Source organism: Colius striatus, chromosome 1 (genome assembly GCF_028858725.1).
Source record: "Colius striatus isolate bColStr4 chromosome 1, bColStr4.1.hap1, whole genome shotgun sequence".
Lineage (NCBI taxonomy): Eukaryota > Metazoa > Chordata > Aves > Coliiformes > Coliidae > Colius > Colius striatus.
In genome coordinates this window covers 95,452,517-95,478,702 of record NC_084759.1, presented here as the reverse complement: position 1 = coordinate 95,478,702, position 26,186 = coordinate 95,452,517, and the positions used below count along the sequence as shown (strand labels likewise).

Below are 26,186 nucleotides of genomic sequence, written 5' to 3'. Positions count from 1 at the left end.
ATTCAAATCCATCTGGAGGACTCCTCAGTTTTTTGTGTGGACAAATAAGAACGTCTGATAAGGTAAGGGAAGACAATTCAAGTGATATGTCCCTCTCTGCAACCTTTTATCTAGGAGCAACTGTCTTACCAGCTTTCTTTGCTTCCAGCATGCTTTTGAATCGTTTTCCTAAAAATGTCTTTAGTGTCCTCATTATGATGTGAACTGGAAATATGCATTTTTTTCCACAGGGTAGGAGGCTTTGCTTGGTTTTGTTCTCTTCCCAGACAGTAACTTTAATTTATTCTGCCTGATAAAACTTCAGTGAATTGTGAAATTAAGGGGAAAAAATGATTTTGCTTTTAAAAACATTTTGCTTTTTATTAATAACAGTTGGATTGTAATGCCTAATGAAGCTTTGTAGAGAACATGTTGATGTCTTTGTTAGAGACAGAGCAGTTGTAACCCTTTACTTTTAGTTTCCCAGCAACTTCCTAGTGATTCCAGAATTATTTGTCAAGCAGCCACAAGAGGAAAGACAAAGTCTGACATGTTTGGTAGTTACACAGTATAAAGACTTAAAAAACCCTTCTGCAAGGAAATTAGTCTGGCTATTGATAGAACATTAAGCATATGCTCTGTGTTTATATGCCTAGAACGCAATACCTAAAGCTTAAAATTAGTCTTTAGATAATCCACAACGGTCTGTAGTCCTCAAGGACAGGCTACTTGAAGAACTTGCATTGTACTTGGACAATTTAATAATTATGAAAATATAGATAGTTAAATTTAATTTGACTGATATTAAGTTAAGACATCTCAGGACTGTCTCAGGAGCTCTAAATATGATTATTGATTTATCACAGTTCTATGAACATCTTTTCCGATGTCAACATTTAGTTTGTTTGGAAGTTATGTAACGAACTCAAACCAACGGTTATGATTTCTTGGGAAAAGTTGGCTGATGTTATGTGCAAAGCTGCTGGATTATGGTGTCTTTAATTTATTATCTGTTTTCTGTTTGAGGACTGGTTTGTGCCATTAGCATCTCCCTTAAAGGTCATGTTCTGGGATGTTTTTTTCTTTCTGACATTTGTCCTCATTCAGCACATAAAGAAAAATGAAGCTTGCAGATGTGACCCATGTTAAGTATAAGAACATTTCTGAAATGAATGAAAACTAATTTGCCTAGAAATATTATTGAGGAACTGTTGTAAATGTCAGTGTGCTAGTGAAATTGACAGTTGTTCTTTTACTGAGCATGCTGTTGCCCTCTTAGCAACTGTCACAGTATAAAATCTGTTCTGAAAACCGTCTTTACCATTTATTACTGAGGATATTTACACTCGTAGAAGTTCCTAGACTAACCACAGTGTTCAGTCTGAAATGTATTTATCTGGCAAGTTACCTAGAGCATATGTATGAAACTTTTGATCCTATCCTGAGTAGTTTTACAAAGGACTTGATGAGACCTTGTCATGATGAGATGATTTCAGCCTGGATACTTAAGAGAGGAAATCTCAACTCTGCTGAAACATGGAAAAAAATCTCAGTGATTTCATTGTTGTCAGTGTTTAAACCAAATGTGAATGATGCAGCAATCTGGTGACGCTGCTGGTACAGACACTTTCTTTAGATGTCTGATAGTTACCTTTCTAATACCAACTGGATTGGTATTACCTACCAGTTATAAGTGGAAGATATCATTTATGTATTTTTGCTTATTTTTACATGGGTTTGTGAAATAACTTGATGGGACTATATATTACGATTCTGGGTTTTCACAGGTTAATGGCTGATCGAGTGCTTGTGATTGGGAGTGGAGGGAGAGAGCATGCTCTGGCCTGGAAGTTGGCCCAGTCTCCACATGTAAAACATGTGTTTGTTGCTCCAGGAAATGCAGGAACAGCTGACAGTGGAAAAATTTCCAATTCAGGTAAAAAGAAGGGGAAAAATAAGTAATATGAGTATTGGAACTGAAACAGAACTGACCGCATTTGTATTGAGTCAGTGGGAGATAACAGTTGCTCTTTTATTTTACTGGTACCATAAATTATTTGAGGCACATATTTATTTTTTCTGTATAATTTGTTTCTAAGTAATACATTTGTTACTGTTTAGTTAAACAGCATGCTGTGTCTATTCTCAGCTTAATTTCTTAAGATAGTGATGCTTATGTGAGAGATTGTCTTTCTGCACGTCACCTCTTTCCTCATACTGTTAACGCTTGAATTCACTGACCAGTTTCAGCAAAACTTAGCAGAGGAATAGAAGGCTCAAGGTTATTAACTTCTGGTTAGAAACTTCTCGCAGGCTGCTTAGCTAAATTTAGCTACATAATGCACTGGCATTAGGAAATCTTTGCTCAGATGTTGAAATTGAGTTTCCTCACGAACTGACAGTTTCATTTTTTAAAGTTTTTATTGTTATGATAAGCAGCCTTAAAAAGTTTATCCTGATTACTTATAGCAAATCAAATGCATTTAATAAGTTAGCAGAGTTGTATTAAAAACAGTAGTGCAAATTGGAAGCATTCATGGTTTCTTCTGGACTCGTTATTATATTATTTGTTTTACTTTGCCCTTCATGGGCTGTTTCATTATTTTAATCATACTTCTTAGGGAGATGGAACAATGAGGTTCTCATCTCCCATCTCTTATTTAAGCTTTATAGTGGTAACTTCATTATATTTCCTTTTCTTTTTCAGCTGTATTAGTGAGCAATCACACTATTGTTACCCAGTTCTGCAAAGATCATAATATCGGTCTTGTGTTAGTTGGACAAGAAGCTCTTTTGGCAGCTGGTAAGGCTGAAATAAATGAACTTGGCAGTAACAATCAGCACCTTGAATTCCGATTTAACACGACCTCTTTCAGCTCTTAGAACACACACTGGCTTAGTTAAGCTGAAGAGCAAGAAAATTTGTGTTATCTTGTAAACATGAATTGTAGTCACTTAAGGCATTAGGCTTTATAGCTGTGTGCTGCTTTTTATATGTTAGAAATCACCAGGGAAATCATGCAGGATCATCAGAAAGTGTTACAAGCACTCTCGTGTTTTCTGCCCTGCTTTCTTTATATAAAGGGCTATTCTTGCAATAGTCATAACGTTGTTGCTCTGTACAACAGTACCCAGACCACCAACCTGCATTTATTGTAGTGTAGTACAGCAAGATCTCCATGTCTCAGGCAGTGAACAGAAGTACCAGACAGTCCTAACAGTAGTCATGTGGTGGTAACTGTAACAGTGCTTAGCAATCTAAAGAGCTAAAGACCTCTTGAAACAAAATTAATTGGATTTGGATATGGATATGCAGAAACTTATTTTAAGGATGAATTAGCTTTTTGAGACAAGAAAAAGTGTAACAGTGCTGTGATGATTATGTTGTTTTCCTTTTGTCAAAAGAACTTGATGTTTTCAAAGAGATGACTCGGTTCTTCTGCTATTTTTGATAATCAGGGATTGTTGATGACTTGAGAGCAGCAGGAGTTAGGTGTTTTGGACCATCTGCAAAAGCAGCCCAGCTGGCATCCAACACCAGTTTTGCCAAAGCCTTTCTGGATCGACATGGGATCCCAACAGCAAGGTGGAAAGCCTTCACCAGTCCCCAGGAAGCTTGTAGGTTTATTATCAGGTAAATATTTTTGACACTGGAAACTCCTCCGTCGAGCCATTTGCATTTGTCCTTCACCTATAGTAGTTACCTAGAACTTGATAACTCTTCAACTGTTCTTCTCAAGTAGCTACTGAATGAGTTAGCTTTGTAATTATAGGTGGTGAAACTGCAGGGAACTTCAACATGTTGATTCTTCTGTTCACAGATCACTCTTCTCTGTGACCAACTCCTTCAGGATGCTAGTTAGCCATTTAAAAGACAAAAAAATACCCCTGTGACAGAAAAAAATATTTCAAATACTTACCACTGTGGCTATTTTGGTCCAGCCTCACAGCAGCTACTGTGTTCAGCTACAGTGTTCTGTGGTTGTGTGTCAGTTCCACGGACTTCTTGGCTTTGCCATCATGTGCTACGTGTGGTATAATTTAGTGGAACTTTTAAAAAATAAAGAATAAAACCAACCTTTTCACTGACTTTGCTCTGAAACAGCATTTAGTCTGTATTACTGTCATACAGAGAAACAGAACAACAACTTGTATGTCTATAAACAGGCATAAGACTCAAAAAGGAAAAACTGTATCTCAGGTCAGCACACTGAGATGTGGAGAAAGGGAGCTTTGTGTGAGTCTGCTTTGGCTGCTTTTATAAATCTAGGGTTGATGTTTATCCTAATATAAATTGCAATGTGGAAAGGAGGAATGAGATGTTTCAGAAAACAGGCTAGTAGTGTGTAGAATCAGCTCTTCAAAAAGAACATTTTATTTGCCTCTCCACAGGCCGTAGAGAGGTGAATGAATGAAGTGTAGTTGAAGCATGTTAGTTAATGATGTTTTATTCTTTGTTTTTCCTTCTAGATTTATCATAGAATCATAGAATGGTAGGGTTGGAAGGGACCTTTAGAGATCATCCAGTCCAACCCCACTGCAGAAGCAAGTCAACCTAGATAAGTCACACAGGAGTGTATCCAGGCAGGTCTTGAAGACCTCCAAGGAAGGAGACTCCACACCCTCCCTGGGCAGCCTGTGCCAGGGCTCCCTCACCTGAACGGAAAAATAGTTTTTTCTTATATTTAAATGGAACTTTCTGTGTTCCAGCTTCATCCCATTACCCCTTGTCCTATTGCTAGCTACAACAAAAAAAGGGATGCCCCAACCTCCTGACACCCACCATTTAGATATTTGTAAATATTAATGAGATCCCCCCTCAGTCTCCTCTTCTTCAGTCTAAACAGCCCCAGTTGCTGCAGTCTTTCCTCATAAGGAAGATGCTCCAGTCCCCTGATCATCTTGGTGGCCCCATGCTGGACTCTCTCCAGAAGTTCTCTGTCCCTCTTAAGCTCAGTGTTCAAGAGTAAATGGAACAATTCTGGGAACGCAGTGTTAATACACTAATTCTGACATAACTTTTATGTATAAGACTTAACTCAGCCTTAACTGTACAACCCTAAACAGAACTTCCATAGTGATTTCCAGGATTATGTACTGTAATCTGGTATTATAAAACTATGAATCATTCATGAGTGTATCTTTCCAAACTCATGACACAAATAAAATTGTAACCCAACTCAGATAAAAGAGGAGGAAAGATCAAGGTGTTCAAAGTTCTTCAAGGATATACATTGAGTTATTGTCAGAACCAACATTAGAATTCATGTGTTTCTGTTTCACAGTCCTGTGACGAAGGCTGTGAGAATCCATTCACCTCCATGACAGGATGGGCTAGGAGAGACTGTGTTTCTGTGTTCTTCAGCTGTTCACAAAAAAAAGATAATACGAAGCTGGAACACAGAAAGTTCCATTCAAACATAAGAAAAAAACTATTTTACTCTTCAGATGAGGGAGCCCTGGCACAGGCTGCCCAGAGGGGTTGTGGGGTCTCCTTCTTTGGAGGTCTTCAAGACCTGCCTGGACACGTTCCTATGCGACCTGATCTAGGTGGACCTGCTTCTTCAGGGGGGTTGGACTAGATGATCTCTAAACGTCCCTTCCAACTCCTACCATTCTAAAATATAGGAGGCATTCAGCTGAAAAAAATTATAATTTCAGTAGTTGTTCTAGGGATTCCTGAATCTCACTTTTACTTTCATTTAAAGCACAGACTTTCCTGCACGAGTTGTACGGGCAAGTGGTCCTGCTGCTAGAAAAGAAGTGACTATTGCAGCCAGCAAAGAGGAAGCCTGCAGAGCTGTCCAAGAGATTATGCAGGTGGATAAATCTTTGATTAATCATTGGGAACTAATTCTTAATTTTTGGTAGCCTGTGAGTTTGTAATTTTGGTCACAGGAAGCAAATATTTTCAGGACAACCTTGCCCATTTGACTCAGGAATTTCTCTGGGTATCATCCTCAGATTGCTCATGTTTGCCCAGATAGTGAGCAACGAGCAGGGTGTTAAAGAGTTTGTGGCTGAGGTCTTGTCCCAGCACCGAGTCCTACTTCCCTGCCCCTCTAACTTTTTCGTTTTTTGTTGGCTCCCAGAGTTTGATAAGGTGCCTTTCAATGCCTCTTCCTTGTGTCCAAATGAGATCCTACTGGCTCTGCTCAAGGTACCAGAATTCAAGCAAGCTGGTACTTTTCATACACATTGTTTTTTTCTGTTAAAAGAAAACAGAGGATTTAGCCAGTAGATATCATATTTGCTAACTGGAGAATTATTTCTTTTGTACAGGACAGAATGTTTGGAGAGAAGGTTGTTATTGAAGAACTTCTTCAAGGGGAAGAACTTTCTGTATGTGATCAACGGTGTGATTGTGTGCTCTTCCTCTTGGCATTATTGCTATACTCTATGCATAAATACACAGATTTATTGTTTCAAATAGCTTTTTTAATTTTATTTGCACTTTAAAATATGCAGTCTAAGCATTTTGATGTCCTACTAATCAAAGTACGTTGTCAGTAGAATTTTCCTTTACATTAGCCATAAAATTGGAATTATGGGGATCATTTTAGGTGGAAAATTATCTTTGTTCCATAACATGACCCAAAACACATTTGCATGGACTTTTGTTTGAGTAGTTCTTGTTACGTCAATAATTATGTGCTAATACTTAGTGCCTATTTCAGCACTTTCCTTACCATGAATTGCTACTCAGTATCAGGATAAAACTTAAGCATACTTATTACATGCTACATGAAAACTGAAAACAAATTCTTTGTGCAAGTTTTGTCCTGTGCAGAGAATACCTTACACCATTTAGAGCCCAGGTCTTCATACACAGAGGTTTAACTTGAAACATATAAATAGTTCTGTCAAGTCAATGAAGATTATTCACACGCCTTAAGGTAAGCATATGTCAGTGCGACTAATGGGTCAAGATCTAATGCATCAGAAGGGAATTGTTACGAGGGCCACCATTTCTTTGATGATTTAAAAATACAAAAGCTCAGTGAATCCTTTAGGTCAGTGGGTTTACAGCAGAATAAATGCATCTTATTGCTTTCTGTCTTTGATTCCTAAATTTTCCTGTCAGAACTCAGCTTCAGCCTTTGACCAGCAGTATACACTTCCTTTAGTAAAGGACATTGTCAGTGTTTTTATGTTGTGTGCATCTCTTGACAGTGCTTGTGCTTCACGGACGGTGTCACTGTTGCCTCAATGCCCCCAGCCCAGGCCCACAAACGATTGTTGGATGGTGACCAGGGTCCAAACACGGGAGGGATGGGAGCCTACTGCCCAGTTCCTCAGGTATAGCAATCTGCCTTCTCAATCTGCAGTAAGGAAGATCACATCTGTGGTTAGTATACCTCCTTTAAGGCCCAATCTTGTTTCTATCACGTAGGCCAGATTTCTTCTGGAATTGATGCTTTGCTTGTGTAAGTGCACTACATGGATGAAACTTTACTAGTCATTCTTTAGGATTTAATGAACCAATGTTCTGAGGAATGGTCTCTCTTTTACCCTTTCCATTATTCCTAAACTGTATGTTTCTCTGCACCTATTAGCATCCCTTGAAACGTCCCTGCAAAATTCCCTGCATGCCTGGAATCTTTTATTGGGTTTTTTATTGATTCTTAAAGCTGACTGCATTGTTCTAAATATGCTGCTCCAGTACGTTATTAGTACAGAAACAGTCTTATTGTGTCCAGGTCAGGTTGCCTGTGCCTCCAACCTCTTTAAAATTTGCCTTCTAACAAAAGAATCAAACAAAAAATCTTGGAAGACAGAGTCAGTGTGTCTGTCCTTCAGGCAGCAGTACCCTAATGGAAGGAGCACCTTTAACCCAGTTTTTCCTGGTCCTATGAGCTAGTCCAGCAAATGTCATCACTGTCTCAATCAGTTTGATGTTGATCATCAGGTTCCAGAAGTTCTTCTAGAGAAAATCCATGATGCTGTCCTTCAACATGTTGTTGACAGTATGAGACAAGAAGGAACAGCATATGTAGGTAAGTAAGCATTCAACTGCAAAACAAGGTAAAATATCAAGGTTAGTTTCACTGTTAGAGATTGCTTTTGAAATCCAAATAATATTTGTTTAAAAAAAGGAAAAGTAGTTACTTTTTCATGCAGTATTAAGCTTCACTGGTTTGGTTTATAGCTCTTCCTCTGGAAAGAACTTTTGTCTTTTCTCCATAAAGCATACTGTATTTTTATCAAGTGTTTGTAATTAAAGCAGTTGCAGTCAGACTCATTGTAGTTCAGGGTATCATATCTAGTTAAGTTCAATAGTACTGTTCACTCTTGTATACAGCAACTTAAGTTTTATTAAGAACTTTATCTTAAGGCCATTTTGAAAAAGGAAGCTGGTGCCCACATCTGTCACTTACTGCCATTGGCTGCTTTTGGTACTGAAGACTGTTGAGATCACATGTAAAGAGCTGGGTTCCAGTCTGCAATGTATTCTCTGCTATTTGGTAACTCTTTTACAACTCCCAAATGAACAGTTGTTATTCTCTGGGGATTGGTTTTCTCATTATACAGTGAAAGCCCCGCTTTACATCACCGTTTGCATAGACCTGCTTTGCAGTAGAAAGTCCCCCATACTTACTTCAGTAAGTTTTTGTTTGGCGCTGTTTTGTTAGCAGCAGCAGTGAATTTTAGTTTGGTATTTTGAAATACAGAGTTACATATCTACATTTATACATGAGCAATAGTGAACTTAACGGTAAGAAAATTGTGAGGTCTGTGCAAGGAATGGGGTTTTAAGGGAACTGGTTTTTTTTCATCCTGTCAGTTCCTTCTGATCTCTGAATGCCTGCATTTAGAGAGCTGTAGCAGAAGGCAGAATGCTGCTTTCTGATGCAGAGAGGTTGCTTTCTGTTAGTTTCTGTCTAAACAGTGATGCAATGTTCCTCAGGTTGTTGCTTGCCACTTTGTTGGTTATTGTGGAATTAGCATGACTTGCATGTAAGTGCTTGCATATTCTTTGGTCCTGATTCCTTATGATTTGCAGAAACACATCTCACATTCCAAAATATTGTGTTGCATTTGAAGGAGTTCTTGAAAAATAGACATTTGAATTAATTTGCTTGGCTGTGGGTTTTTTGTCCTGTTCAGGTGTGCTGCAAACAGGTTTAATGCTTACCAAAGATGGTGTGAAGATTTTAAACTTTAAATGTCAGTTTGGTGACCCTCAGTGCCAGGTGAGTCAAAGATACTGAAAACTTAGATATGCTTCATTCTTTATCTCTGCCTGTTCTAGCTTACCTCTAGGAAAAAATTGCATGTTACATTTGGATTTGTTTTCCTCCTACTAAATGTGCATATCTGAATGTGAATGTCTTAGGCAATGTATGAGGTAACTTAAAATCTTGGCTAGCCAGTTCCTGTGAATTATCAGTTAAAGATTTTCAGTTGAAGAGATGTTCCTCAGATTTTATTTTTGTGGATAGAAGCAGAATGGGAGAGGCCTAAATTCCTCTTCCTTCTATATAATCATAGAATCATAGAATGGTAGGGGTTGGAAGGAACCTTTAGAGATCATCTAGTCTAACTCCCCTGCAGAAGCAGGTTCACCTAGATCAGGTCGCATAGGAACATGTCCAGGTGGGTCTCGTAGACCTCCAAGGAAGGAGAGTCCACAACCCCCCTGGGCAGCCTGTGCCAGGGCTCCCTCACCTGAACAGTGAAATAGGTTTTTCTTATGTTTAAGTGGAACTTTTTGTGTTCCAGTTTCATCCCATTACCCCTTGTCCTGTTGCTAGATACCATCAAATAAAGTGCTGTCCCAACCTCCTGACACCCACCATTTAGATATTTGTAAATGTTAGTAAGATCTCCTCTCAGTCTCCTCTTCTCCACACTAAACAGCCCCAGTTCTTGCAGCCTTTCCTCATATGAAAGATGTTCCAGTCCCCTGATCATCATGGTAATATATCTCACATCTCATGTTTATAACATTATGACTTTTGCAAAAGGATGCTGAAAATTAATGCTCACCTATAGTTCCCAAACCTCCTGGTACAGGGAAATACAGTATTTTCAGTTTGGCAGGTACAGATTTTACTCTATTGATTGAACTTTCCCTAAGCTGAATTTCAACAGGTCAGCAAAATAAAAATAACTTCTGTCACTACAAAAAATGTCCTGCAGGTAATTCTTCCACTGCTTAAAAATGATTTTTATGAAGTGATTCAAGCAACAATTGATGGCAAACTCTGCAGCTTCATGCCAGCCTGGTCAGAAAATAGCACAGCTGTGTGTGTAGTCATGGCAAGTCCAGGATACCCAGGAGACTACGACAAAGGCATGGAGGTAACAGGTAACTGTGGTTGGTTGTTTACTATTTCATTTCAGCATAGTACTTCAGTAAATTTGCATTTGCCTCTTCTCCCAGAGATCTGTAGTTTTCCTCCATCTCATCCCTCACACCCTATCAGAGTCTGCCTTTATCCATCACTCCCTGTCCTCGTCAAAGGGATAGTTGTTTAGTAAGGTTTTTTAACTTGAAGGTATGCCTGTCCAAAGTAGCTTGGGGGATAAATGTTTAAAGTTACATCATTTTATAAAATTGTAGCTGGTTGCTGAGATAAGAAGGTGATGGGAAACTGTGTCCTCTTGGAATAACTTTGGTGCTTCCACATGGTGCACTTCCACAAACTGTGCTAGAAATGTAGACCGCAGTGTTGTCAGCACATGATTGCTTTTTCCTAGCTTTGCACTCTTGCCAGAATTAGCTTAGATGATGCCTGACCAAGTGATTAATAAGGTTCAGACTTGAGGAACCTGTGTCCTTTAAATTAGGAGCAGTGCATGCCTCTACCATCAGCGTGGTTCCTTCCCTTGTGCCAGCCAGCCAGGGTTATTGCTGTGTAATGCTAAGAACAACTTCATAGGGCTTGAAGGGTCCTTGGAAAGGTGGGCATGTGGGCTTTAGATCAATGTTCATTTTCTGTGTTAAAATTCTTGTGGTTTAATATCTCATTCAGATTTCTAAAATGTTTAAAACCAGAGGGAACTGTTGCAGAACTATTTCCTTCCCCCTCAGCTACTGCCTTGCCAGTCCAACAACTATGCCTTGTGTAAAGCAACCCAGGCAACTGATCTTGTATCAAGGCCATCTTATTTTTGTCAGAACTCCAGTTACCCTACGTCACTCAGGGAGAAGGTCATGTTATATTGCTTTTTCCCTTGTCAAGATTTCTGCTCTCATGTTCTCCTCACGCACCCTCCTCTTTGAGTTCGCTCGCTGTATTTATTTTGGTTTGTCAGTGATATTCTGGGGAAAACTCTGCATTTCTGTAGCTATAAAAATACAAACCACATAGCTGAATGAATTCTTCTGCTAGTGAGCTGTGTTTCACTAGTCAGACTCAGGAACTTAACTTTTTTCCAGTTAATATTCATACCTTTAGGAGTAAGATGGTATAAACCTCTTGCTTGTTAATCACAAAAACAAGACAGACAAAACAATAAAATTCCATACATTTTTATTATTATATTCCAACCTCTGTAGTTGTGTGCAGTTTATTAGTAATTTCCTATTTTTCACATTGATTACCAACTTTTAATGGCTTAACTAACATTTTATTTTGACATATTCCTGAAAACACGATGGGAAGGAGCTTAGTTTCCATTGCAGCAAAGCCAGCTGGGGATCAGCTTTGACCTTGTCAAGGCAGTGCTGTAGCAGTGTACCACACTGTACCTTCAGCAAGTATAAAGGTCCTTTTACTCATTTATAAAATCTCTCTAGCTGATAGCAAGCGGAAAACAGTGACTTATTTTGCTTTTTCCAGGTGATGGCAGCAGTTCCTTCTCTTCCTTATCTTCAAATACAAATCTAAAAAAAACCCTGAACAATTTTGCTTTCCTCTATCAGGAAAATACATGGAGACAGGTTAAAAGAACAAAATACATCATTTGTTTCAGCTATTGGACAGCCACCTGCAAGCGTTTGTAACACATTGATTCCAGGCACAGTAGGGAATTGTGTCGAGTGGGCACAGCAGAATAGCTAGGGGATTGCTGAAGTAACATTGGTATTAATGGTTTCATGTCCGGGAGAGGGAAAAACCTAGGCAGTAAATTGCTATTTTATTTCACACAGGAAAGCCATGCCCAAATTATTTCTAATCACAGCTTTGTCCTGGGATGGGGTAGTTATATGTCCTGTTGTGGTTCCTGGATCCCTTATTTCTGTTCCTATGTGATCTGTGTCCTTACTGGACATCTCAGAAGGGAGTCTTAGGGCCAGGGGAGTGACATATCCTTCATTGTTAATGCTGTTTCTCAGAAGAAAGGTAAAGTTTTTCTCACTTGACTGAAGAAAGGACTCCTGCTTTGCCAACATAGTACGTGACTTAAAATACTCAGAGACTTCTTTTTGCTTTTGTAGGGCTGCTGCAAGCCAAAGAGTTAGGGCTGCTGGTGTTCCATGCTGGCACAACGCTGAAGGATGGCAGAGTGGTGACGAGTGGTGGCAGGGTCCTGTCCATTACTGCTGTGAAGGAGGACCTGATGAAAGCACTGGGAGAAGCCAACAGGGGTGTGGCAGCCGTACACTTCAAGGGTGCCACTTACAGGAAGGACATTGCCCATCGGGGAGTACGTCTTCTCAAACAGTCTCTGTATGTAAGCAAAGGCACTAGCAGAAATAGATGCTAGTCCAAAGCTTTATATCTGTTTGTCCTGATTTTGTCTGGGATAGAGTTAATTTTCTTCCTAATAGCTGCTACAGGGCTATATTCTGGGTTTGTGCTGAGGAGAATGTTGATAACACAGGATTGGTTTGGTTATTGCTGAGCAGTGTCTACACAGCATCACAGCCTTTTCTGCTTCTCACCCTGCTCTGCCAGTGAGTGGGCTGGGGTTGCACAAGGAGCTGTGAGGGAGCATGGCCAGGATAGCTGACCCAAACTGACCAAAGAGCTGTTCTGTACCATAGGAAGTCATGCCCAGTATATAAACTCAGGGGGTGGATCACTGCTGGGGCATCGGTCAGCAGGTAGTGAGCCATGGCATGGTGCATCACTTGTCTTTTTCTTTGGTTTTGTTTCCTTTCATTGCTATTATTGTACTTTATTCTTCTTACTGTATTTTATTTTAGTTTAGCTATTTTACTTGTTCTTATCTTAACCCACAAGTTTTGATTTTCTTTTCCAATTCCCCTCCCCATGCTATGGGAGGTGTGGGGAGGCAAAGGGAGTGAGTGGCCGCCTGAGGCTTCCACAACTCTCCATTGTTCATATTTGTGTGATGAATGATGGTCTGTGCAGAAAATGTCACTACTGCTATTAGCATGTCCTTTACTCTCTGCAGGGGTCTGTTATACAAAGAGAGGCATATGGAAGCTATAACCAGTGATGTTTTGTTTCATCAGCTGGAAACCTCAGCTGTAAGTGGTACCAGATCAGGTAAGAATCTTTGAATTTCCTCAGTGTATTGGATGGAACAGAACTTTTTTTTTTTTTTCCCCCCAGGAGGTGAGCAATGCTTTTTTGGCATTGAAATTGAGCTTGAGAAGCTGGGCTGGGATCACCATGAAGAAAGAATGCTCTCATTTCTTTCTTATCACTCCTCTTTTGCTTAATTAAAAAATAGTTGGCTTACCATGGATATGATTGCAGTTTTTCAAGGTTAGTTTAGTGAACAGAATAACTCCAGGATTAATGAAGTGGTTTTGTACATCACTGGACAGCTGCATATATGAGTACAACATCCAATCAGTTACTAGAGTGTGTCTAACAATCACTAAACTTGTTTTTTGCTCTTTAGACTACGTCCTTCACTCTTAGCAGTGATCTACTGAGGAAAATTTTTTGTTCCTTTTGATCCCTTTAGAAAAATGTAGATACACAAATTAAAAAGGTGAACTGTTAACAGTTTGGTAAAATGTTTAACCTTTGCTATACATAATCCATAGGTCACAAATTCAGAATAACAAAGATCTCTTTCCAGCACCAAGAAATATGTGACTTTGAGGTCCACGCTGTGTAAAGCTGTGCACGTTTCTTTCAGTGGACACAGTGCTGTGTTAACTAAGAAACTGTAATTTGCAGTACTTACCTGGGTGAGTGTTTTGGGTATTTTTGTTTTCCTTAAAAGTGATCCTTGACACTTTTGTACTTGGCAGGCAGTCATTCTGAAGTAGGAGGTTTTTCTGGCTTCTTTGACTTGAAAGCATCTGGATACAAGGATCCTATCTTGGTATCTCAAACTAAAGGCCTTGGACTTAAACTGCAGGTAACTTGCAACTTGACTGTAGAAAGGCTCGTGTTATATGCCAAGACTGTTTTAAATGCCACAGGCAATTGCACCATCTGCACCCTTCTGAGAACTATAAATACAGCTCAGGTCCACTGCAGTGGTAATTTGTACATTGTAGATGATCATTTGAGCAAGGCCTGTGCATATGTTATAGAGAATAAAGAGGCTCTGGATATTTTGTGATTAAATGATAATAGAGCAAAAAATTTAGCTGAGCACTTGAGGAGCTAAGAACCAAAATTTCTGTTATAGAATAGAGGATCCATTGGCACTGAGAAAAGTCGGTTCAGAGGAGTAAAGGAGAGTGTTGAAGTAAGTGTCAGCTGAATAGATTGTACACAGAGAGACAGCGTGATTACCTCTGACTGGCACTGGGGAAAAGAAGGATAGAGGAGAGAAAGGGGAAGAGAAGCCAATAGGTAAAGAATGCAAACAACACAAAACCACATGGGATAAATTGAGCCAGGAATACATTTATATATTGAGTCAGAAGGTGGCTTTCAGCTGTCAGAGGAGTAAATGTCTAAAGCTGCCTTTCACTGGCCAAGCACATCAAGTTAACTTGTTTCAGGTAGATGTTTATACCTTTAGTAATGGGATGATATGGTATGGTTTCCTGCAACAACAAGACACTGAACATATTAATCCAGAAGGTCTTTTGCAGTCTTACATCCTGGGACACCTCTGAGCATGAAAAAGTGATTGGTGCTGTCTCTTGAGAGTCTTTGTTCCAACTACATGGCAGAGAGACATTCCTAACTGTGTTTACACAGACTGTTCCCAAGACTCTTCCTTGGCCAAAAAAAGTTGGCCGATGCCTACACGAATTGTTACTAGATCAGCGGGAGGCAGATTATACAATGCAGCAAAGGACATGGGATGACTGGTTTCCATAGCACTTCTAAATCCACTAGCTGGTGAAAGAAATCAGGCTTGTGGTCCAAACTCAGACTTTGTTAAAGATCTGTTACAATTTCGAAGGCGCTGGTAATATCTATCTGCACTTTCCATTGCCCTTCTTTCTGTACTGAGCTTCCCTGCTCAGGAATGACTACACTGATAGAGCTGTGTCAATGAAAAGCTGCTACCTTAAAAATTTACCCATCCATTTGCAAACTTGGTCCTATTTCAGACCCTGAAGTGGTAACTGACAGAGATGAATTGCACTGTGTAAGCTGATGCTGTGCATCTACGTCAGCAGTTGGCACAAGAGGAACTACTCTGGTGTATACCTGACAGTATAGAAACCTAATAAAGTAGTCTCAATATTGCCACTGAATCAGGTTTCATTACTTGTAGGATGCACACCCAAATACCAACCTTCTTGAAGGAAATTTAATGGCTTTGTATAAAACCTGTCTTTCAATGGAGCCTACAGACCAGGCCCACATTGCTGTCTGTGACATGAGATAGCTGAGGTCCTTGGGGAAGGTGGGAGTGAAGAATCTCCTTGCCTGTGGGCTTGGAAAAGAAGAAGAACTCTACTTAATAAATTGTTTCAGTTCTGCTGTGTAGCCCAGTAAAATTAGTCATCAAAAGTAAAGCAGAACACACAGTGATCTGATCTTATTTTTGGGAAAGACTAGGATGTTCTATAGACTGAGTATTCTGGAGAATTGTAATTGCTTTTAGACACCTCTTATTCTAGATTTGACATAATATTCCAAAAAGCAACCAACCAACCAACCCAAAGTGATAATTTCTAGGTGCAGTTATAATTTCAATTAATGTTTCAAAAAACAAAACAGAGTTTTCCTTCCTCTGCAAGCGAATGTGTTATTTTGTCTTGATTTAAACTAGGTGATGCACTAAGCTACTTTCTACGTGTGTGTTTTATAGTGATTCTTTTCAGGGAAAAGAAGATTTCTGCTTATTTGACTGATTGATATCTGAGTTTGCATATTTCTTGTCACCACTGCTGATTCCCACCATGTTTTGCAGATTGCACAAGTATGTAAAAGACACGACACTCTAGGTCAGGACCTGGTTGCTGTGTGTGTCAATGACATCCTGGCTCAAGGAGCAGAGCCTCTCTTCTTCCTCAGTTATCTTGCCTGTGGCAAACTTGATGTTGAAGTGACTGAAACAATCAAAGAAGGAATAGCCGAAGCTTGCAGAAATGCAGGATGTGCTTTCCTGGGTATGAACACTCCTCTCCTTTGAGATTTGAAGATTCTGATCTTGAATAATTACTGGAGAAACAGACTTTGGAGACAGAGGCCATATGTGGTGTTAGAACTCTTGGCTTCTGTTTGTTGGCAAAAACAGCCAAGCACTTTGGCTTAAACACTTGCGTATCTGTAAAATGGGCCAGCACAAAGGGATGATTCTTACTATTTATGCATTTGGATCCTAATTCCTGCCTATTTATTCTTGTATAAAGGAGAGCAAAACTGGATGCCTCACATTGTTGAAGTGTTAATATGTTTTCATTCCCTCTCTGATAGTCATAGCAGAGAGGTGCCAGGTAAGTAGCATGAAACTGAAAAAAAAAACCAAACCCAAGTTCTTCTTTCAGTAACTTCAGGAAGCTTTGTTTTATTAAAGTCCTGAGGTGAGGTAAGAAACCAAGAAGGATGTAAAAAACACACCTGAATGTGCTTCCTGGGCTGCATGTCTCTGCAGCTGTCTTGGATATGTTGCTTATTTTAGGAGATGCTATAGATTTATACTGAACAATAAAACTGCTTACAGCTAGTGCTAACTTCTTTGTCTCTCCACTTAGGCAGGGAGATGACAGAGGTGACTGGCATATATTCTTCTGGAGAGTATGACCTGGCTGGTTTTGTGGTTGGTGCAGTGGAGCGAGGGCAGATGCTTCTGGGGCTGCAGAGAGCCGATGAGGAGGATGTGCTTATTGGACTGGCCTCTTCCGGGATTCATGGCCGTGGCTTCAGCATCATAAGGAAGATTCTCTTAATGTCCTCCTTACACTACTCCTCACCAGCCCCTGGCAGTTGTGGTGACAAGACTCTAGGTACAATGTCTTTCTTCTTAAAAGCAAACCTGCAAATTAATTGTGTTGAGATGTTTTCATAACTAGGTGCTGCCAAAGGATGTTTACTTCAGATGGGTTAGAATTAATCAGTGTTTGGAGTGAGTATGTGGGCTTCCATGCAGTTTTGGAAGAGTGGGCCAGCATTTTTTGTCACTTCCCCAGGTTGTCTGCCACAAAGGGCAGATGGAGACCTATTCAGAGAAGCATTCTCACTAGATACCTAATGGCCTTTTAAATTGATTTCACTGACCTTTTTGCTTGCAGGAGATATATTGCTGACCCCAGCAAAAATGTACAGTCCATCTTTGCTGCCTGTGCTTCGCTCGGGGCATGTGAAGGCTTTTGCCTTCATTGGTGAGGAGGGGTTGCTGGAAGGCATCTCCAGAATCCTGCCAGAACATGTCAGCGCTGTCCTAGGTAAATATCAATGATGACTGTTTCTGTTTGACAAAATTCATATGTACAGCATGGACTTGACTTTTCAACTTCCATTTACAGAGATGCTCAGTAACATGTCTACATAACTGGAGACTAAATGACCCAAAGTCAATGCTTTTCCAAAAAGCCCACCAAAAGCATTCCTATTTCAAATAAACATCAGCTGATGAGAACCGCTATCTTGTTGGAGAAGGGAAATTTAAGGAGAGTTTGAAGGCAGCCTATCTCTAGGGATGTTTGAGAAAACTGTGTGTTCTGCAGACACCTCTCCATACTAAATGTTTTGACCAAACAGTGAATTAATTTGCATGGTTTGTTCCATGGTACATGTATACACACACACACATTTAGTGCACTTTTGTGGAGGGTGAGAGCTTCCCCAAACAGTTTAGCCTTATACATCTGCAAGTAAGGTGAAATTTTTCTTTTGAAGCTGAAATTTAGTAAAGTATTCAAAATATTAAAGAAAACTATATTAATACAAGTCCAAAAATATTGTGGAGAAAGGGAGGAGGAAAAGAAGGTGCCTGTATATTTCTCTGTGTTTCTCTAGAATGAAATTAGAAAGGAATAAAATAAACTCAGCTTATGAAGGTGGTACCTAGCTTGCTTGACAGTGCCTGGAACCACAGACAAGATAACAAGCTAAAGAAATTGTTAGTTTTCTCAAGTGAAGTTGAGATGGCAAGCCTGCACCATCAAGCTTTCCACAGACACCCTAAGGCTATGTCTGTACAAGTAGGATCACTGTGAGTTCCCATCCATGTATAGAGTGCTCAGCCCTGTTCCACTCTGACCATCAATACAAATAAGTGTACACATATACTAATTATTGATTCTTTGAAACAGGAAACTGGGATCTGTTTAAGAAATCCAAAAAGCCAGAAGATGATTCGTTCCATGGCTCCTTTATCTGTGAGTCATCTGTAGCTTTTCCTTCTGGCTGATGAGGGAGGAATGCATTTCAGTTTGCCAACATTTCCTACATGTTCTCACGAGAAAGCCCAGAGAAGACTTGGCTTTGTACAAATTATGTCTAGAAACCTCTAGCAAAGCAGCACCCATAAAGTTGTCTGGAATTTGGGTCAATGTCCTCCTTGGACAATATTCTTAGAATGGCAAGAATTAGACTCTGTCACCTCTTGTAATATACCACTGTCATTGTATATGATAAAAGACAGGTAGCAAACGTTTGTGCTGATCATACTCAAATTGCAATTTTCAGATGCTCTCAGTTGGAAGATCCCTGAAATCTTTTGCTGGCTTTACAAAGAGGGAAACCTCTCTGCAGAGGAGATGGCTCAGACATTTAATTGTGGGATCGGTGCAGTCTTGGTTGTGCAGAAGGACCTGGCTCAGCATGTTCTCAAGGACATACAGAGACGTGAGGAAGCTTGGCTGATTGGAAAAGTTGTTGCCCCTTGTCACACAGGTTAGCAAGTGTCCTAGTGGGAAATGAAGACACCCATAAAAATGAAACAGAGTATGGTTTGATTCAAAGTGTAACAGATTCATCCATCTCAGCCTCTCACTGAGAGATTTCCACTTAAGAATGTGCTATGTAATTTTAAAATTGATAGAGGCTAAGTTGTTTTTAGAGTGTGATTCTGTGAAGTCTTAGACATTTCCTGAGAGACACAGTTGTCTTCAGTTCTGTAGGCATTGAGGAGATTCCCTCTTGCAAACTTTGTGCAGTTCATGTCTCTTTCCTGTTGTTGCACTATGCTGGAAGCTACTTGACACTTTCCCATCTAGATTTCATTGTTAAATACAGGGAGAAGTGAATGTCTTGTTTTCAGAGTGACAGTACTTGAATAATGTCTTACCTAGGTATCTGCTTGAGACTCGAGTAAATCCCTCTGACAGTGCCAGGGCTCTCAAACATTAGTTGATTTTATTTTACTACAATCGTGGTAATCAGCCCACTTCATTTTCAACCCCTTCCCTACTCATACCAATCCTGTGTAAAGATTGAGGGTAAGTTCCAGCTGTGTATAGTCATATGTCATGGTAAGTCTTCCTTCTGATGTGTCCATTGATTGATTGACACAGAGCCAGACATAAGCCAAAATCCTGCTGGAAACCACACAGCTTGGGGACCACTTTGGGCAGTCATAATGCAACCTCAGTTCTGTCAAGAGGAAGACTGGTATAAAATATGAGGATAATCCTCGAAAAGACCATGCCATATGTAGGCCTTTGTAAACCATTCTGAGAGTTAGTGACATGAAAGAGCTCAGCACAACCAGTGTGAGTTGGTTTGTTCAAGGAGGATACATTTTTGTGGTTCAGTTAGTGCTAACATAAACTCAGTGCTGATAGGTTTATCTGGTAATTGGAACTTATGATTAAGAACCCGTAGAAAACAAATTTAATTGAAAAAGTAAAATCTAAGGTATTTTAACATTTTCTTCACATATTTGGAGGAGGCTCTCACATTGAAGTTGAGAATCTTCTAGAAGCTCTGCAGCTGAGCAGCCCCCAACATTTGCTGAATAATGCTGTTGAGAGTCAACGCCAACCCAGAAAGAACAAAGTTAAAGTAGCTGTTCTCGTCTCTGGAACAGGTGAGCTTTCATTTCTCATCACACAGAAATATCCTTACAGAGGAGAAGCCAAATTCAGCACTGATACAAGTGCAACCACCTCGCTTTTTTATTTCAGTAGAGCCTTTGGAGCCTTCTGAAACCAAGGCTGCATTTTGACTTGAACTGAAGAAGTTGTATTGCACTGCTTAAGAAACGGGCTTTATTAGTGTACAGATTCCTTAGTCCTCTTCTATTTATGCAGTTGTTGAAAACAAGATTTTGTTAGATCAACAGGCTGAGAGCCAATTCTCAGTGACACAGGTCCTCATCTGTTTCACGAATGTTTGCTCTCTCTTCATTTGAGGCACAAACCTTGGTGCGCTCATCAGTTATGCAAAAGAGCCAGGCAGTTGTGCTCAAGTTGTCCTTGTCATCTCCAACAAGTCTGGTGTGGAAGAACTACGAAATGCAGCCCGGGCTGGAATTCCTACCAGGGTAAAGACAGCCATTTCCTTGCCTTTTTATTACCAACTTTTAGGTAATGAATCAGTAGGTGTCTGTGAAATGCTTGGCTAGAATTCACGTTTCACTTTTGTTTAAATCTTTCATTGTGTATAAGTGGACGCAGCACAAAGCTGTCAAAGTTACAAGCAGAGGCAGAGTTGCAAGCTGTATGGACACAGGTCACAGAAGGCTGTGAGTCTTTCCCATCTCTTCAATGACTGCTACGGTCCAGAGTGCTTTGATTATTTGGGTCTGAGACTGTAGACCATGCTGCTTCAAGCTTTAACTGAAATCAGTAAGACTTCAAGCTCTGCAAAACATATAAGAATGTTGTCTCCTTGGCTCATTCCTTCTTAGAAAGACTTTTGTCTTATGTGGTGCTCAGTGACTTTCAGCAGCACCATACAAGTCTTTTCTCCTGCCTATGGTCAGTAGAGTGGCACTGTGTTACAGAAACTTTCACTGGCTTGTTTCATTAAAAAACCCAAAAAGAATAAAGAAAGAGACTACCATCATGTCATTGTATTTGTCAAAGTATAGAACATGGCATCTTACAACTTGGGATTTCAAATGCAGCCCATCAGGAACTTGTCCTCCTAACATGAAATGATTTTGAGCAGTTATCACATTTGTACAGCTACACATAGATGGAAATAAATACTGTTAGAGGCTCCACATGCATTAAAAAGTTCCCAGCAAGCTTCCTCAGCTGATCCTGAGTGGTGGAGTAGAATAAAAAAAGTTCCAAACTTCTCCTCCCCTTATACAGAATGTCTGGCCAATGTGTTGGCTTTTTAGATAAGTTTATGATTTTCAGTAAGCCACTACGGACAGGTGGTGATGTTGTAAACGAGTCATTAGTATTTTTACTTTAGTCTTTGACTAGACATACTGGAGTAAGGGGTCAGGATCCTCTGATGTGTTTCCCCTTATTTCCCTCTACACCACATTGCCCACAAGGTTCTCTTTACACATTTGGCTTCTCTTTGTGATTCTTTTCTAAACATCCTAGAAAGCATCCTATGTGAAACATCCAGTGTTAGCTAGCAAGTGATTGAGGTGTTCCCAGGAATGTTTATATGAATATGAAATATAATACACACATATCCTGATTAACAACATTTTAAGTCCTTGAGTGTCCTGGAATGGATCTGTTTAGCTTTCTCTCTTGCCCAAGTAATTGCTGTGATAGCCTTTTATGAAGGTGTAACCAGGTGGACAGATGGTGGTAGTGCAGTGGATGTGGTTTAGCTTGATTTCAGTAAAACATCTGACACCATCTCCCACAGCATTCTTGCAGCAAAAATAAGAAAGTGTGGGCTGGATGATCAGACAGTGAGGTGGACTGTTAATTGGTTGAAGGGAAGAAGGCAGAGAGTGGTGATCAATGGGGCAGGGTCTAGTTGGAGGCCTGTGTCTAGGGGATCCCTCAGTGGTTGGTGCTGGGATCGGTACTTTTCAATCTATTCACCAATGACCTTGATGAGGGATCACAGAGCACTGTCAGCAAGTTTGCTGATGATACTAAACTGGGGGGAGTGTCTCACACAACAGAAGGCTGTGCTGCCATTCAATGAGATCTGGACAGGCTGGAGGGTTGGGCAGGGAGAAATGTAATGAAATTCAACAAGGACAAGTGTAGTCTTGTATCTGGGAGAGAACAACCCCATGTACCAGTACAGGTTAGGGAATGAACTGTTAGAGAGTAGTGTAGGGGAAAGGGACCAGTGGGGGTCCTGGTGACAGCAGAATGAGCATGAGCCAGCTATGTGACCTCGTGGCCACGAAGGCCAATGGCATCCTGGGGTGTATTAGAGGGGGTGTGGGCAGTAGGTTGAGAGAGGTTCCCCTCCTCTATTCTGCCCTTTTGAGACCACTTCTGGAATATTGTGTCCAGTTCTTGGACCCTCAGTAAAAGAAGGACAGGGAGCTGCTGGAGAGCAGTGCAGGGCTACAAAAGGGAGTGGAGCATCTCCCTTATGATGAAAGGCTGAGGGAGCTGGGGCTCTTTAGCTTGGAGAAGAGGTGACCTCATTAATGTTTACAAATACATAAAGGGCAGGTGTCAGGAGGATGGAGCCAGGCTCTTCTCAGTGATGTCCAATGGAACGTAGGAGGTTCCAAAGAAACATAAGGAAGAATTTCTTCACTGTGAGGGTGAGGGAGCTCTGGAACAGGCTGCCCAGATGGATTACTGGGTCTCCTTCTCTGGAGACATTCAAAACCCATCTGGATGAGTTCCTCTGTGACCATCTCTAGGTGGTCCTGCTCTGACAGAGGGGTTGGACTAGATGATCTTTCAAGGTCCTTTCCAGTCCTTTAGATTCTGTAATTCTGTGATTCACCTGACATTGATATGGCTTTTGATGTGTTTTCATGTTTCAGGTGATTGATCATAAGTTATATGGGAGTCGCTCTGAATTTGACAGCACGATTGACCGAGTTCTTGAAGAATTTGCTGTTGAACTAATATGTCTTTCAGGATTTATGAGAATTTTGTCCAGTCCTTTTCTCAGAAAATGGAAAGGTAAGAAATTATAAGCATGAAAGAGAAATTAAAATATGGATATTTAGTCTCACCAGAACTACAGTTGTGATTCTTTGTCTTTTGATTAAATGGCTCACAGCCTTGCTGACACAAGGCTTTGCATGTAAAGCAGTGGGGCTGCCCTATGCCTTCATTTGTTCCAGCCAGTGGGACTGCACTGGGATTCAGACAGTGCGTTGACAGAGGAATGCCTTGTGCTGGCACAATGAGTAACAGGCAAAGTCAGGGTCACAGAGTTGGTCGGTCTGCCTTATATCTGGGAACGAGAAGTGCCTGCAGAGCAGGCAGGAGTTTGGGTCTCTCTGCAGCAGGAGACAGGGTAGCATGACTCTGTCATTTGTCAAGGAGCTATGCTGAGAAGTTGTGCTGAACTTACTTCCTGCAGTTGTTACCCAGAAAAAAAACCATATGAGAGACTGATTTCTCAGTTCATCTTCCTCCTGTGCTACCCTGAGGACTGCACAGTGTAGCACTGCTCTGTACTGTGTGCTCAAAATATAGCTGTTCCAGACCCCTGGGTGAGCGTGGCTCTGCTGTAGGGCAGAGCTTTCTTTAGATGTGCTCCAGGCCAATAGAGGGGGAACGCACACTCCTCCTTCCTCTTGGCTCTGAGCACCAAGGGCCAGCTCCTGAGGCCTTGCTCAGAACTTACTCTCTGTGTGGATTCAATTTGGACAGGCTCCTTTGGTATGATGGTTCCTATGAAAATCACTTCCATCTGTGCTCTGCATGGGGCTGCAGTCTGCAGTCTATTTCTGAGCCCTTCATCTGCAGCACAAAGGCTGTCACTGAGAGGGGAGAGATGTAGGACTCTGTCCATCCACAGACACAAAAGCACAAAACACAAAAGTTTGACCTTTTGACACAAAAGTTTGTCCTTAACTGAAACATGCTTGCCTGACTACTGGCTACATCACCTGTGTTCCTGGAAGAGCAGTATTTCCTCAGATCAGAGGAGTGCTCCCTCACATTTCCTTAGAGATCATAACACTATGTATATGCTTTGCTTTTTAACCCGAGTCTGAACATGTCCTGTTATATTCTGGCTGCAGCTGAGACCATTTAAATTCCTGAGTGGTGCTCAATGCTGTTCTTTAGAACTGATGACCACATCTCACTTTGATTTTTAAAGGAAATTTGGTTCAAATTGGGGTTTTTATTTTTTTTTTCTCCTCTCACACTGATGCCCAGGGAAAATTTTGAATGCTTCCCCATCACTTTCCCCACCAATCGAGGATGGAACTGCCCATCAGCAAGCCCTGCAAAGTGGATTCAAAGTCACAGGCTGCACTGTGCATTTTGTCCTGGTAAGTGTCTTTGTGCCTAACATTGAGTAAGTTATGACAATGAATTTGCTTTTTTCTTTTCTTTCTCAAGGCAGAAACAGGAAGAGGTAACAGGAATGTGAGGAAATCTTGGGACTGTTAACAGTAAGAATGGAAGACGTGAGGGTTAAGCTGCATGTGTGGCTTCTTGAGGTCCTGTTTCTTCTTATTATGTTTTTTTCTTCAATTTCTCCTACCCTCAGTAAATTGCCCCCTGACTCTTCTAGCCCACACCTCTGTGCCTGCTTACGCCCAGGGAGGTAGCAAGCCTCTTGAGATGTACTTTAAGCCTCCTGCACACAGCAACATGTGCTTGCTGAAATTTCTCATGAGACTTTCTCTGCCTTGTCTGCATCATCCATAACCTCCCAGTGACTGTTGGCTGGTGTCTCCTAAAAGCCTCCCAATATCCCCATTTCAGGAGGAATCTAGCCCAAAAGCAGTGATCCACCAGGAGCCGGTGTCTGTGAAGGCAGATGACACAGAGGAGGCACTGTCAGAAAGGGTGAAAGAAGCCGAGTGCCGAGCTTTTCCCATCGCCCTGCAGCTGGTGGCCAGTGGAGCAGTGTGGTTAGGAGCTGATGGTAAAACCTACTGGAAACAGGAGAGCCAAGGTCCGTGCCTTCAAGAAGAGAAGAGAGACTGCACACATGCTGTCGTGGCTCTGGAGCCTCCAGAAAACAATGTGGTGTAGCCAGGTTGATGAGTGGCTTGCTCTCTGCTCATCTTCCCCTCCTCCTGCTTTCCCTCAATGTGCTTCTCTTTGCAGGCATAACAGTCACAGCTTTCCATTCTGAGCTGTGATCCTCTTCCCTGAGCTTGCACTTTCAGTTATGCTCCTTTTGCAAAATTGGTGGTGGAAGCCCAAGCCACCATTTCAGAGATAAAATTTCTTTGCTCTGTTTTTGATCTGTAAAGGAGATCCTGTGCTACAAAGAGGGGACTTTGGCTGTAAAAATGGTCTAGTGTTTAGGAGGGAAATTAATTCTTACAGGGGCTGTATTTTTGCTGCATCACATTACAGAGCACCAAGAGCTTCACAAACCAACTGCAAACAGGAACCATGCTGCTGCAAGAGAGTGACCACTTCCTGTTGAATGGAAGAGGCCAGACATGTCAGGACAGACCACAAGTGAAGCCCACCCTGGCACAGTGTGGATTTCAGGGTGAACAAGCTTTAAGGGTGAATGCATAATTCTGTGGGAGGTGGTGGGAGCCTACAAGGATCTCATCCTTGTGAGCCCCACCACTGTGGGAGAGCCTTGAGATACAGAGAAGAGAGTATGTAAACATGCACCAATGTGGGAGGCAGAGCCTAGTAAACTGCCAAGCATAAGATCCAAAGGCCAGAAAGGCACGAGACCCTTAGAAAGCAAACCAAAATGGAACAAACTCCCCTTCACACATTGCCAATATGATATAATAGTGCATACTGAACATACATCTAGATGCTTTCCCTGTTTCTTGAAAGGGAGATGCATAGGCATTCACAGAATTTACCTTTAAAACATTTGGATCTTGAGGGATGAAGATTTTATTAGAGGGACTAAAAAACATCAGATTCCAGGCATTTTTCTTCCTCCATCAGTGGAACAAGACATCCAAAT

At 41.0% G+C, this 26,186-nt stretch overlaps 1 protein-coding gene across 1 annotated transcript; it reads left to right on the top strand.

Moving 5' to 3' along the window:
• The first annotated feature begins 1,767 nt into the window (after positions 1 to 1,767).
• On the top strand, positions 1,768 to 25,273 carry LOC104553807 (trifunctional purine biosynthetic protein adenosine-3-like). The gene is made up of 21 exons (XM_010196591.2): positions 1,768 to 1,915; positions 2,687 to 2,782; positions 3,439 to 3,613; positions 5,688 to 5,799; positions 6,262 to 6,321; positions 7,153 to 7,278; positions 7,889 to 7,976; positions 9,088 to 9,173; positions 10,123 to 10,291; positions 12,368 to 12,599; positions 13,291 to 13,385; positions 14,105 to 14,214; positions 16,180 to 16,378; positions 16,964 to 17,215; positions 17,501 to 17,653; positions 18,900 to 19,106; positions 20,101 to 20,241; positions 20,567 to 20,697; positions 23,092 to 23,233; positions 24,446 to 24,561; positions 25,001 to 25,273. Exons 1-21 carry the CDS (start codon positions 1,771 to 1,773, stop codon positions 25,271 to 25,273), a joined length of 3,108 nt encoding a protein of 1,035 aa, XP_010194893.2. The 5' UTR covers positions 1,768 to 1,770.
• The last annotated feature ends 913 nt before the right edge of the window (positions 25,274 to 26,186 follow it).